The following is a 12,903-nucleotide window of genomic DNA, read 5'->3' on the forward strand; positions in this document are numbered from 1 at the left end:
TCAAGTTTTTTGAAAACTACAGATGAATATTTACCATATTACCAATGCTTACTGTTCATATTACTCTTAATGTATTTTCGGGATGTTCTATACTTACAAAGTTATCACATTCAGGTCACATTCAAATGTAATTTGATAAAAACTTAAAAATACCATACCATATTAAAATGGTAGTAGTTGACAAAGACATAAGTGAATGCTCTGATTACTAATATGTAAAACACCTTGCTAGTTAAAATATACTAGCTCTGTTTTAAAATAAGATGTGATAGACTTTGTCTTGGTTGCTGTTTTAATTTGTACCCTTCTTTTAAAAAGATAAAACGCAGCAAAACCTACTTCAGCTTATAAAAGTCACCTGTCATCATTTTGAAAGTGTGGGTGTGCATGTTGGAGTAGCAGTAGCAGAATCATTGTCCTGATTCCATTTCAGTACTCTCTTTGAAGAAACAAAGATGGTAGTTGAGTGCATAGCTCCATTCTCTCTCATGCTCTTTGCAGAGTCTAGCAGCAGAATATGTGAGTTTCTTTTGAGCTAGGAGCTTACTGAGAGTCTGACCGGTGTTGCAAACTTACTCTGCGTAGTTTAGGGTGGGTAACTAAAGGGCTTGATTGAAGTTTAGGTGTTTAATAGCTCGTGTGCCCTATTGTCAGCAGCAGCCTTGAGTTACCTTCCCCCTAGCAGGAACAACCCCCCTAAAAGAGGTTGCTGTTTTTAGCAAAGTGTGGGTAAGGTATTGGCTACTGTTTCTACGTAAAGTTTTGTTTCTGGCAGAGGTGGTGGTGAAGTTATTGCTACTTAGGGAAAGGTCTTAACCCCCTCCCAAGCTGCTGCACAGCTACTGTAGGTCAGTAAGTGGACAGGCATTTGGAAGTATTTGCTTCTCAAATAGGTTTTCCATGGAACAGATAACAATGAGTGGAAGCTTCCTGTGGGTGCAGCTGGAATACAGTACCTAGATAGCCATTACTCTGAATAGCCTACTTGTGGTTTAGGTTACAGCTCTGTTGTGTTTTTTCTCTTCTTTGTTATGCAGTTTCTTCCCTCCTGCTCTTTCCTTACAAGAAGGATATATAGTTGTACTTAGATTGCTTACATTTTCTGTTAAGCACCTGCGTTCTGTTTTGTTAAATTCTTCATGTCAGAGGGTCTGTTCTTTGTGGATGTCTTTGGACAGCTTCAGCTGAAAGGATTCAGCTTTTTCCAAGAATGTGAGAAGCAGGGGGTTGAAAATGTTATTGTCTTAACAATAACAACAAAAAAATTCCCCCCAAACAAAACCCTGCATAGCCTGATGTCCTCTAAATAGACTGCTTTTGGTGTTCTCCTGCCTTAGGTGAGAGCAGAGAGAAAGCCAATACCAAGGTTTTTATTCTGTTTGTGAAAATTCATCCCTATTTGTCCATCTGACAGGCTTTTGAAAAATACCAGCTAGAGTGTGCTTTCATGTTTGGGAATATGAACAGCCAGAAGGCATTTCAAGTGTTAGAGCAGGCATGTCCTCGGGTCTAGCATTGGACATGACTATTGCTGTATATTCAGCTCTAGCCTGAAGTTGGTCCTGAATGCGGGCAAACTCTTCTGCTCTGCACTCCTTACTGCCCAGAATATCAATGGGAGGAGAGACTTACTAGAGACTGGTTGGAGGGAGCAAGAGTGGGAGACTTGGACTGGCTAAGCAGGAAGAAGAATGGAATAAGGAAGTAGGCAGAAGGCTTAAGAGGTATGGGCTTGCTTTGGGAGTGGGTAATATTGGGGGGAGGTTGCTTAGGTATGGGTGGATGAAAAGACTGGCAGGTGAGAACTCGAGTTACAACTAGAGAAAGCGCTTGTTGAAGGATGGAGAAAAATTGAGTTGGAAAAACTGGAGGAATAAATGGTCTTCAGGTTTTGGGAGGGAATAAGCAAGGGTTGTTCAGCTTAAATAAATTCTTTCTACATTACTGTTTTAGGAATGACAGTTGAGGTGTTATGTGGAGCCTATGCAAGTGCTTTCTGCTTGGCCTAGGAACATGAGCTAGAGATACCCAAATGAGACTGTTAAAAAACTGACATTGGACAGAATCAGCTGGGTCCTCTTTAGTGTTCTAGTACATTTCTGGCATGAGTGAGGAGCAGGTGGCAGCAATTCTTTGTGCTACTGATCCAAGCAATCTGTTACAGTTCTTAGGCTGGCAGTAGGAGGAGGGAGCTGGGCCTAGGTAAGACAAGGAACATGGTCTTTTGTTTCTTCAATGATGCCTGTCTAAAAATAGGTTGGGAACCATGTTGCTGTAACATAATTATATTCCTGGAATACGTTGCCAGCTGGAGTGTCTGTATGTGTGCAGACATCTGTTAAACTAGCTGTTTTACCCTCTACTAGTGCTAGCCCTTACAAAGAATTGACAGGTTGTTGAAATACTTACAGTAGTGCAAGCGTCAAAGTTGAATGGATAGAAAAGGTATATCAGTAACAATAAATTAAATAGATCTTTATTCGGTGAACAACATATTGTGCATTTAGTGAGGCAAAGGAGCCATGGGGGTAAAATGCCATCCAAGAAATGTTAGGATAATCTTTATTTGGACTTCCTGTTTCTAAGTTGTGGTTGTAGGTGGGTTCTTGAGTGCTTTAATTCTTGAAAATATTTTTATGCAGTGTTTTATTCCCGTTATATTTCTTTCTGGACACATAAAATTTTGTCTACTTAAAACATAAAGTATGATGGTTACTTCAGGTTTTTTTTGTAAGTAACTAAATATTTTTATTTTAATAATATCAAATTAATGAGAAGTCAATGGAGGTATTTCAGTTATTGAAATAACTTTGAAATCCCTCACTTGAAATAAAATCCAAGAATTTTTGCTACTTAACAATATATAAATTAAAACATGCATTGTCCTCAGTCAAGAGGTGACTGAGGTCACTACTGCACATTTTTAAGGTAAATAAAATGTTTGTACTTACACAGCAACGGTGAAGAGAAAGAACCCCGTAACAAAGTAACTGTATATACAGGAAAGGCGTTAAACTGACAGTGCTTTTGACTGTGCTGCTTATTCCAAGTAAAGCAAAGTATGGAGGGAGACTCTCTTCCCTTCCATTTTGCTGGTGATGCCTTGTACTGTTTGTCAGTGAAACTCTGTTGCTATCAAGTCTGGTTGCAAGTTTGTGCATGCAGTGGGAGGCAAAACCCCTGACTTTCAATTAATGTTTCTTTTTTTAATCTCATGTAATTTTGTTCACGTCTTGCTGACGAAGAAATGTGTGTGATACAGGGAGTATAATAAATTTAATTTAAGAATGAACACTCTGTGTAGGCTGATGTGATTTTAGTGATTAGCTGGATTCTAAACACGTACTGCTTAGTACCTTTTAAGATTGTCTGTTGTGATGGGATTAAAATATAAGAAACTTTCAAAAAAGTTAATCCTATTTAAATACATACAATTTTGACTAATGAATGCTATATTTGTATATTGCAAACTTATTTGATATAATGCAACCAAAATCTGTTTAATTGATGTTAATATTTCTAAATTATTTTGTTTAAAAAATAAATATGCAAACTTGCATCGTGATTATCACATTTGCAAAAAAAACCTTAGAAGTTAGTAAAAACCTTTTTAGTAGTTGCTTAAAAAATATTATTTGTCAATATTAGCTGTAATATTCCATAATAACTTTCACTGAAGTTACATGGAAACTAGCTATCTGTTTTAAGTAGATAACTCTTTGCATATACTTTTTTTTTTTTCCCAAAAGAGTCCAGGCAGGTATAAAAGATATAAAAGAAAGGGAGGATTCTAATGGTCCGATCATTGCTTTGGCAAACTGACATGTAGAAAACAATTTGAAGTGGAGGGAGTGGGTTTAAAAAAAAAAAAAAAAAAAAAAAAGGCCTTGAAAGTTTGAGCTTGGCAGGTGGTGGGGTGGGGGATTGGGTAAATATGCACAGTGATAGGATACAGGTGGCCAAAAGTGATGTTTATCCTGCCTTTTTCAGGTTACAGTGTTGAAAGAAGGCAAGCTTCCTTGATGTTATCTTTGGAATAACTATTTTTATTTGTATCTAAATGACTTCAAAATTAATGTTGTATGTCTAACAGTCTTTTTTCTTATTTTATGCAGAATCAGATTCAGTACCTCAAGCAAGTCCAGCAGCCTAGTGTTGCCCAACTGCGATCAACAATGGTGGACCCAGCCATCAACTTGTTTTTCCTAAAAATGAAAGGTGAACTGGAACAGACTAAAGACAAACTGGAACAAGCCCAAAATGAACTGAGTGCCTGGAAATTTACGCCTGATAGGTAAACAAAACAAATACTCCCCAGTCAAGACTTCCCTGACAGTCCCACTACGAGAATGCTATGGTGGGACAGCCAAGTACTCGTTTCCACACCAAGACTCAGACGTTTTGAGGCAAAAGCCACATTCTTATACTGTCCAGCTTGTAATGCTTAATGTAAAACTTACCAGATGAACCTTGTGTTTCAGCTTTTTTCTCCCCCTTTGCTTCAGAGGCCTGACGGCGTCGGACTATTCTGAAGAAATGGCCATCTTCGAAAAAAAAATCTTTTCTAGAACATGTAGACATTTGCAAAATTGTTCTATTTGAAGAAAATAGAGGGAGAAACAGAAGTCTTAAGTCTGTGGCACACTGTGTCTACAGACAGTTTGGAGGAGAGAGAACCTAGAGATTATAAATCATGAATTGAACATGTAAAATTCCCGTAAAATGTAGAAGTGGAATATGCTTCGCTCTTAACCTTGAGCCTAGTGACTTAGAGACACTGTAAGTCAGTTTTGCCAATAAGACTGTGGACTTCCTGCTTGTTCACTGAACTGCTGGGTCAAAACTCAATGAGGTGAATTTTGCATTAAAGAGTTTACTTGCTAACCAGTTTTGAATAGCCACGAGAGTGCTATTTGATATCACAACAGTGGTAGTGTACACATTTGACTGTTTAGCCTTTGGGCTCTCTAGCACTTGATGGAGCCTTAAGTCAATGTTGCTAAATAATGAACTGTTTTCTGGATGGTTGGTAATACTGTGGACGCCTCAAAATTAGGACTGTACGAAAATGTACGTTCTATCTAATTGCAGGTTTAAAATTGTTGGAAGCAATACACATTTGATCACAACTAGCATGTATAAGAAAAACTGGTTGTGATAAGTATTTCACTGCATGTTTTCATGCAGAAATGAGAATTTTTCGATCTTCTAAGAACTGATCTCAAATGCTCAATACAGAAGGCACACAATGGCAACTGTCTTCAGTGTTGGTGGGGTGTTTTTATTCGTTTGTACACCTGTTTTTTTTTGTATTGCACTTCTATATAAAATGTGCCTTGAAATAGTTGTAATATATAGTTCAAGGAACACTACTGGTTATCTGTTGTATTGTGAAACTCCTGGGATGAACGAGAATTGAACAGGTTGTTATTTCTGCATTGTCTCGTTCTCTGAAAACAAAGTCAGTATTTCAACAAAGCAAAAATACTTAAATGCATGCATTTTCCTTGGTGGAATCAGTGAAGGAGCCTTTGCTACTCTATTGATGCCTCTGTTCTGTTGTCCCAAGTTACTTGTAAGAGTAGCAATCCGGGACAGTTGGGAGTGCATGTCTGAGGTGTGTAAAGTGAAATGCAGATTTGGTATAGCATTTGTGTGTTTGTTTTTTTCCTTAGAAAATTGAGTTCTATTTAGTAATCTGAGGTTTTGATTTTCAAAACAGTTGGGCAACATTTTATGACTCAGTCTGCTCCTAGAAAATTCAGTTTTAAATTAAAAAAAAAAAAGGCATCCAGCTGTCACAGAAGGTGATGTATTCTAACTGTTTTGATGTCTTTTATTAAGATGGCATTACGTATTTTTAACTTGGAAGTACCTTAAGTCGGAAGTATTTTAACTGTTTGTGCTTCAGATGATTAATACGGGATTGAAGAGTAGTGTATTTATGCAGGTTTATTTTTTTTGCATGAGTAATGACTTAACAGCAAAAGAAAAGCCTACAGAAAAACTTTACCTTTTTAAAAGTGATACATCTGGAATGATTTTGTTATAGCAGTATCTAAGATTTTAATGATCTAGCATCAAAACAGAGGTAAGACTTGCATTAAAAAATTGTTAACGTGTTACCAAGCCATTTGTAAAGCTCACTATAATGTGCGGATAGAGGCATGCCGTGCAGATTGCTTGTTTAACTTGGAGTTCAGAAAATTATTTAATACATTTAGACACAGGCTGGTTGTTTCCTTAAGTCCTCAGGCTCTAAATGTGTGTGTACAGCTGAGGAGAGACCAAGTAACTTGCCACTTACTTTCAAGCAAAAGTATCAAAAGAAAATTTTGTTATTTCTGTAGCTACAACATACCCTAATATGCATCATATAATTTTAAGTCAGTGGTGTGAATGTGCATAATTCATATATGCAGTAGCTGGAATACAGAAAATTACAGTTATTTCCTGGTAAATAATTGAGGCTGTCTTCATTAACTGGGTTAAGATCTTATTGATTTTTATTTCTGGAAGGGTAAAGAAATGAAGACTGATATTAAAGTATTTATAGGATTTTTCATTCTCTTTGCACCCCAACCCCCTGCTTTAATTGCGTTAATTGTCCATCCTTGTATGCAACTACTCTTACTTCATGGCATCTGACCTAGTTTTTGAAAGAGATGATGCTCCTATTTGGATCCCTAACTTGTGTTCTTAGGGTAACATATTAACTGCAACCCTAAGTGATGTTAGTTCTGGGCCTTAACCATAGATAAGGGTGTACAGCATAGTCATTGTTGATGTCTGGAGGGAGAAATAAAAGGGCATGTAATTAAAGAAATGGCTATGCTAAGCCATTTCAACCATCATTAATCATAGAGTATACACTTGGATTAAAAAGTAGTAGAAATGTCATTTACAGTAAGTCTAGTACAACAAACGCTAGTCTTCTGAAATTTAACCACTTATATTCTTACAGGTTTTGTTGCATGTATGTTCAAGAGGATTTGTGAAAACAATGCCAAACTTAGTTTTACAGCTCATAGGAGTTATTTTAATAGTTACTGGATTTTATATTCTTGCATGTGTTGTCTTTTTTGTAAATTGCAAGGGGAGGTTACTTGGTGCCGTACTAGTTCAGAACATCTGGAAAAATTTTGATGGGAAGAAATAGCATTATAGGTAACTATGCAAATTTCTATACAGGTAATAAATATTTTACATTTTGGCAGGAGTTAATATGAAGAAATTAATGGGATTCTAAAATGGTCCCAATTCCAAGGTAACTGGTACTTGCTAATACTACAGTTGACATTGTTTTGTGAAGAGAAAAGCATTAAATGACTTAAGCACTGTGAACTTCTTCAACTTGTAGTGATGATGAATACAGTAACAGGAATTTGCAAATGGCTAAAAATCATTGCATGTCTGCCTAATAACTTTTGGGATATGTCACATTGGTTATCTCCAAAGTGGTCCTGCTTTACACAGAATGAACATCTCTAAGGAAACTTGCATCTTAAGTGTGCGACTTGGACTGTATTAGGTCAGCACAATTTAAACTTCAAGGACCTGGCATTGGACATCACATCAAGAAAGAAAACAGGTTGCTGCCTTTAGCAGTTTCAGGCTTCCAGGACTTTACACAGCCAGATTCCTTCTGGAGCAGCCCATCTGAAAGATTTGGGAGAGTCAGTCGGAAAATGTTAAATGGGGCAGAGTTGGCAGAACTTAAAAGTTGTCTAAGGCTTGAATGCTTAAAAGGTAGCTGATAAGGAAATTATTATTTTAAATTCTTTTGGTTGGGTATTTTGGTTGCAGGAGAGAACCGTGGCTGTGAATTGTAGCTGAAATTTCCTGTTCTACCTCTTTAATACTCAAAATTTCTTTCAATCTTTGTCACTTGTTTAAAAGCAAACAAACAAAAAATTAAATGACCTTCTTGGTCTTGAAAAGTAATGCAAGTCCTGCCATTGAATTCACAATAAACCTGTTCAAGTTTGGGTGGTTCTTTTTTTTTTTTCTTTTTTTCTTTTTTTTTTTTTTTTGGCAGAGCTTACTCTTCTGTAGAAAAGAGGACAGCTACAGTATGTTGCTGAGCCTATTAAAAGGAGAACTGTTTGTGGTTGCTATCCTGACTTTGGCAGACCAAGAATCTTAAAGAACTTTAATTTTTCTCTTTTATGGAGTCAGCTGTATTGCCTATATATTAATTTGCATACTACTTCCTATAATGCTTTACAATGCCATTTTTATCGTGAAGATTAAAGATGTGTGATGTTACCCATTTAGTAAAGAAAATCCTGTCAGTTCAAAATTTTTTTTTCCTGCCTGTTTCCCATTTCTTTCAGAAACTGGACATCCTAATGATCATTACTCATGATCCAAATTCTGTCATTCTAAAGGAAGTAGATTCCTTAATTTCCTGCCAATTTTTAACTACGTTTTACTTCATCCTCACCATGCAAGATGCTGACTATAGAAATCATGAAACAGACTGTGTACATTACTGTCAAATATATAAATTGAGTTGAAAAAACAGACATCTAACTTTTTAAAGAAGAGTACCTGGACAGCATTCAAAAGAATGTCTAAGCCTCTTAAAGAAAAATGGATGTCACTATGAAAAATTAACATGGAATTTTATATTTCCCCCCAAGCAACTTTCTTCTCTTCACCCAAATTTAATTATTAAATTTTGCTAGTACAAGAAATGAAGAAGGTTTTTGTTTACAATTCAGTTTACATGTGTAATTTTTATGCAGTACTTGATCTTTTGAATTACAAGGCACATCTTTAATCAAATATTTAACTCCATTGAGAATTAGCACATGCAAGATTGTGCATACTGATAATCCAGATGTTGATATCCAAAAAGAACAATATGCTTATTCGTATTTGCAGTAATAAAACTTGTCTTCCACTTTATGGGACAGCGACAGAAGATCAACTGGCATTGGAACAGCATGTGGTAACTATAGGGAGACTTTCTGCTATGACAATTATGTTGAGGCATAATGTTCCTTGAATTGTAACATGCAGAAATTGCATCTCCTTTTTGTTTGTAATTGTGATTGAGGAAGATAACTGAAGGTTTTATATTCATTTTGTGATAGATGGCTCTTTCCTTTGCAGCCAAACAGGCAAAAAGTTAATGGCGAAGTGTCGAATGCTTATCCAGGAGAATCAAGAGCTTGGAAGGCAGCTGTCCCAAGGACGTATTGCACAGCTTGAGGCAGAGTTGGCTTTACAGAAGAAATATAGTGAGGAACTTAAAAGCAGTCAGGATGGTAAGGGATTTTTTTAAGAAAATGGAAGTTGCCTTGCACTTCTGCTAGTTTAATTTCCTGATGATGCACATACTGTAAAACAATCTTTGCCAGAATGAAAGGGCAGTATCAAGTAAAATGACAATTGCTTCACTGGTAGAATTAATTAAAAAAAAAAAAAAAAAAAAAAAAAAGAAAAAAAATAAACCCCAAACAACACTTAACTTTGGGGGACTGGTGGGATTTGCAGCTCCAGTAATGCAGTGTTTGAATTTGAAATTCCCAGATTTCATACTGTAGGTATTGCTATTTAATAGGGCATGTTTAGGCTGCACACATTACTGGTGAATTGGTAAGATGAAAGCTGTTAACATTGCATGAAGCTAAGCATGCACTGAGAACAGAATGCTTCTTGTTCACTCTGATTTTGAAATTATTTTTTTAAAAAAATCAACTTCTTAACAATGCCTAAGAATAAGAAAAAGAGACTTGGGGGGGTTGTGCTTAGGTAACTCAGATGAACTATCTCATTATTGTGTTCACAGTCCAAATTGTACAGCATTGTAAACCTAAGTTGGAATTACCTATAAACTCTGACCTCTTGTATAATTTAAATGGAGGGGAAAATGCAAATTTAACCAATCTTCAGCTACGAGTTCTGCATAGAATTGGTGTTTTTTTTAGTAGAATGTTACAAAGTAGGTTATCTTATTACAGTAAGTCTTGGAACATGAACTATTTAGACATCACACAAACCTGGATATGTGTTTGTTTTATAACTGAAGTCTGTAAGATAGCATAGACTTGATTAGGCATTATCTAAGTCTGACGTATCCAGTATTTTTAAGGATAGATTTCCCCTCTGCCCATAGGATCATATTTTTGAGAAAGTAGCAGTATAAAATACTTTATCATACCTAGAATTCTTAAGGTAAATGATTCTTTCTGTAATGACATGTTTTTGGAATAGTTACCCTTTTGCTTCTTAACTGCTATTTAGATAATGCACTTCATCTAAATTTATCAAGTTCATAATTGAAGCAAACGTGGACATTCTTTAAATATTTCCGCTTTTGAATGTGGTATAGTAAAGTAAGCTCCAGAACTGAGATGTGTTCTTTAGCCCCTATTGCTTCTTCCCATATGAACAATGACGATAATCCTGCAATAGCAGTTTTCATGATGATTTTTTTCCATAGCAGCAAGAACACTTTAATTTTATGATTTTTTTACAGTAATAAGTAGTTTGCATTTTATTTGCCTTGTCAGTATCACTGGTGCAGTTGAATTGAAGACTAAGGGAATCAGTGTTTCTTTTACTGTTTTGGGTCAAATTTGTTTTGCTCCAAAATGCAGTCCTAATTGTAAAATCCTTGGTACATAAGTACTAAAAACCCCTGTGGAATTAGTTAACAGTTTTGTTGGTAAGAAAGTCTTCTAGTGTCACATTATGCAGGATTTAGAGGATTAAAAACAGTAAGAGCTGAAGCTTGCTTGAAATGTGACTAAAATCTTTTTTCACTGAATAGGCTTTTGTAATTATTAGTTCTGTTACATACAGATGTGATGTGGTTCATGGTTTACAGTATTTCTGCTAAGGTTTTATACTTGATTAAAAGTAGATACACAAGGATCTACTTGCAAAATATTAATTGCCAGAATTGAGCTCTTTTCCAGATACCTTCCTTTCTTGCCGAGAAGTTAATTTCTTCTCATATATTCTGAGTAACAGTATAGAAAGTATGTAGATGATAAGCATTTCCTCCTTCAGAGGCAGAGTATCAAAACCAGTGCATACCTGATGGCTGAAAAATAGTCTGTTGAAAAATTTCGGCATAAAATGTTGAGTTACAGGATTTTAATTTTTTGTCTGAGATGCAAGCTATATATGGGCTATTAAGTATTTGCAACAAATGTGTTTTCTTTACATAGAATTGAATGACTTCATCATCCAGCTTGATGAGGAGGTAGAGGGTATGCAGAGTACCATTCTAGTTCTTCAGCAGCAGTTGAAGGAGACTCGCCAGCAGTTGGCGCAGTACCAGCAGCAGCAGTCCCAGGCCTCCAACCCAGGTACCAGCAGGACTCCATCTTCTGAGCCCACAGACCAGGGAGAGGCTGTCGGTAAAGACTGCAGCCGTCTGGCAAACGGACCAAGCAATGGTAGCTCCTCCCACCAGCGGACGTCTGGGCCTGGATTTTATAGGGAGGGTAGCGGCACAGAAGATGACTTCCCGGCTTCTCCAGGGAATGGTAATAAGCTGTCCAACCACTCTGAAGATAGAACTGGTAGAGGAAGTGGTAGCTACATAAACCAGCTCAGTACTGGGTATGAAAGTGTAGACTCTCCCACTGGCAGTGAAAACTCTCTCACTCACCACTCAAATGACACAGACTCCAATCATGATCCTCAAGAGGAGAAAACAGTGAGCATGAAAGGTAACAGAACTGTGGGTTCTCGTCATGTCCAGAATGGTTTGGACTCCAGTGTAAATGTGCAGGGTTCAGTTTTGTAACATTTTTCTGCAACATTTTTATACAGTGTCATTTAAATTGGGAGAGGATACTGTCCAGAAGCCGTTTAAATTAGTGCATACTTGTCACAATTTTGCCTTTTTGTGGGTTTCTTTTTGCTTCAATACCTCTGCCACTTTGGAAATTTTAACAGTTAATTACGTTGAATGTTGCTAAAAGGACGTTTGTGTAGCTCAAGTTATTTTTATATGAGTTAATGTGAAGTTGAAATGGAAATTATTTCCATAAAGTATAACATAAATGATGTCTGTACAAATCTGTGTATATCTAGAACCTGTGCTGTGTAAGGGCATTCTTACTCATACTGTTATACTTACACCACCTTCAAGATTTGTCATAATAGCTGTGGGTTTATGACTGCCAAGTTTGCCCAGTACAGTAGTTTTATCACTAAAAGATGGACTTACTGAAGGAGTCCTGTAGTAGTTTCAGTGTTAATTACAGTTTTTCCCACCATACATCTGTGCATTTTCTCCTTAGGTGACCGAATGTTTATGAATTGTGTGCATAGTTACTCAGTTTTTAAGAACTGTTGTATCCTGTTTATGCATATTGCTCTGTGACTCCAATATTATCTTACCTGTACTGACCAAACCTAAATAAAAACTTTTAATAATGTAATTTCCTCATTGTTCTGCATTGGCTTACATGGCTTACTTGTATGCACAGTGTATTTACAGTACTTGCTTTTTTTATTGAATTTGTTCCTGTGTCAATCCTATCTGATACAGCTTATGCCAAATACCCAAAGTTTACAGGTGTGTACTATCATACTAATTTCAGGCCAGCCTGAGAGTGCTTATTCTACAGGTTTTGTCCTTATTGGCAGACAAGAGGGAAAAAAAGAAAGTTAGTAAAAGTAAACCTTAGAGTTGGAACCTGGCTTTTATAAAGATTAAAAAAAAAAAAACCCCAAACCCCAAAAGCTAGAAGTATCCAACAGGTAAATATACAAATTAAACTACAAAACTTTAAGGGGGTAGTAATTCAGCCTCTTAAACCAGGTGTAACTCCTATTGTTTTTAAATGCCTACCTGAGGGAACTGACTTCTTAACATGAGCAGAAAATGAAAAAATTACCTTCAATTAAGCATACTTTTATTGTTCAGTAGCA

At 36.4% G+C, this 12,903-nt stretch overlaps 1 protein-coding gene across 2 annotated transcripts in view; it reads left to right on the top strand.

Annotated features, from left to right (window-relative positions):
* Positions 1-12,410, top strand: part of LOC115344512 (WT1 associated protein) — a 29,874-nt gene extending 17,464 nt beyond the window's left edge. The window contains exons 6-8 of one of the 2 annotated variants that reach the window (XM_030021940.2): positions 4,116-4,294; positions 9,121-9,275; positions 11,187-12,410. In XM_030021940.2, the coding sequence (XP_029877800.1) occupies positions 4,116-4,294; positions 9,121-9,275; positions 11,187-11,770 (918 nt within the window). In that variant the 3' untranslated portion in view covers positions 11,771-12,410. Of the gene's footprint in view, positions 1-4,115; positions 4,295-4,505; positions 5,373-9,120; positions 9,276-11,186 lie in introns of those variants that run through there. The other variant, XM_041125044.1, reaches the window with a different exon arrangement.
* Positions 12,411-12,903: the final 493 nt, after the last annotated feature.

This window comes from Aquila chrysaetos, chromosome 8 (assembly GCF_900496995.4).
Source record: "Aquila chrysaetos chrysaetos chromosome 8, bAquChr1.4, whole genome shotgun sequence".
Classification (NCBI taxonomy): Eukaryota; Metazoa; Chordata; class Aves; order Accipitriformes; family Accipitridae; genus Aquila; species Aquila chrysaetos.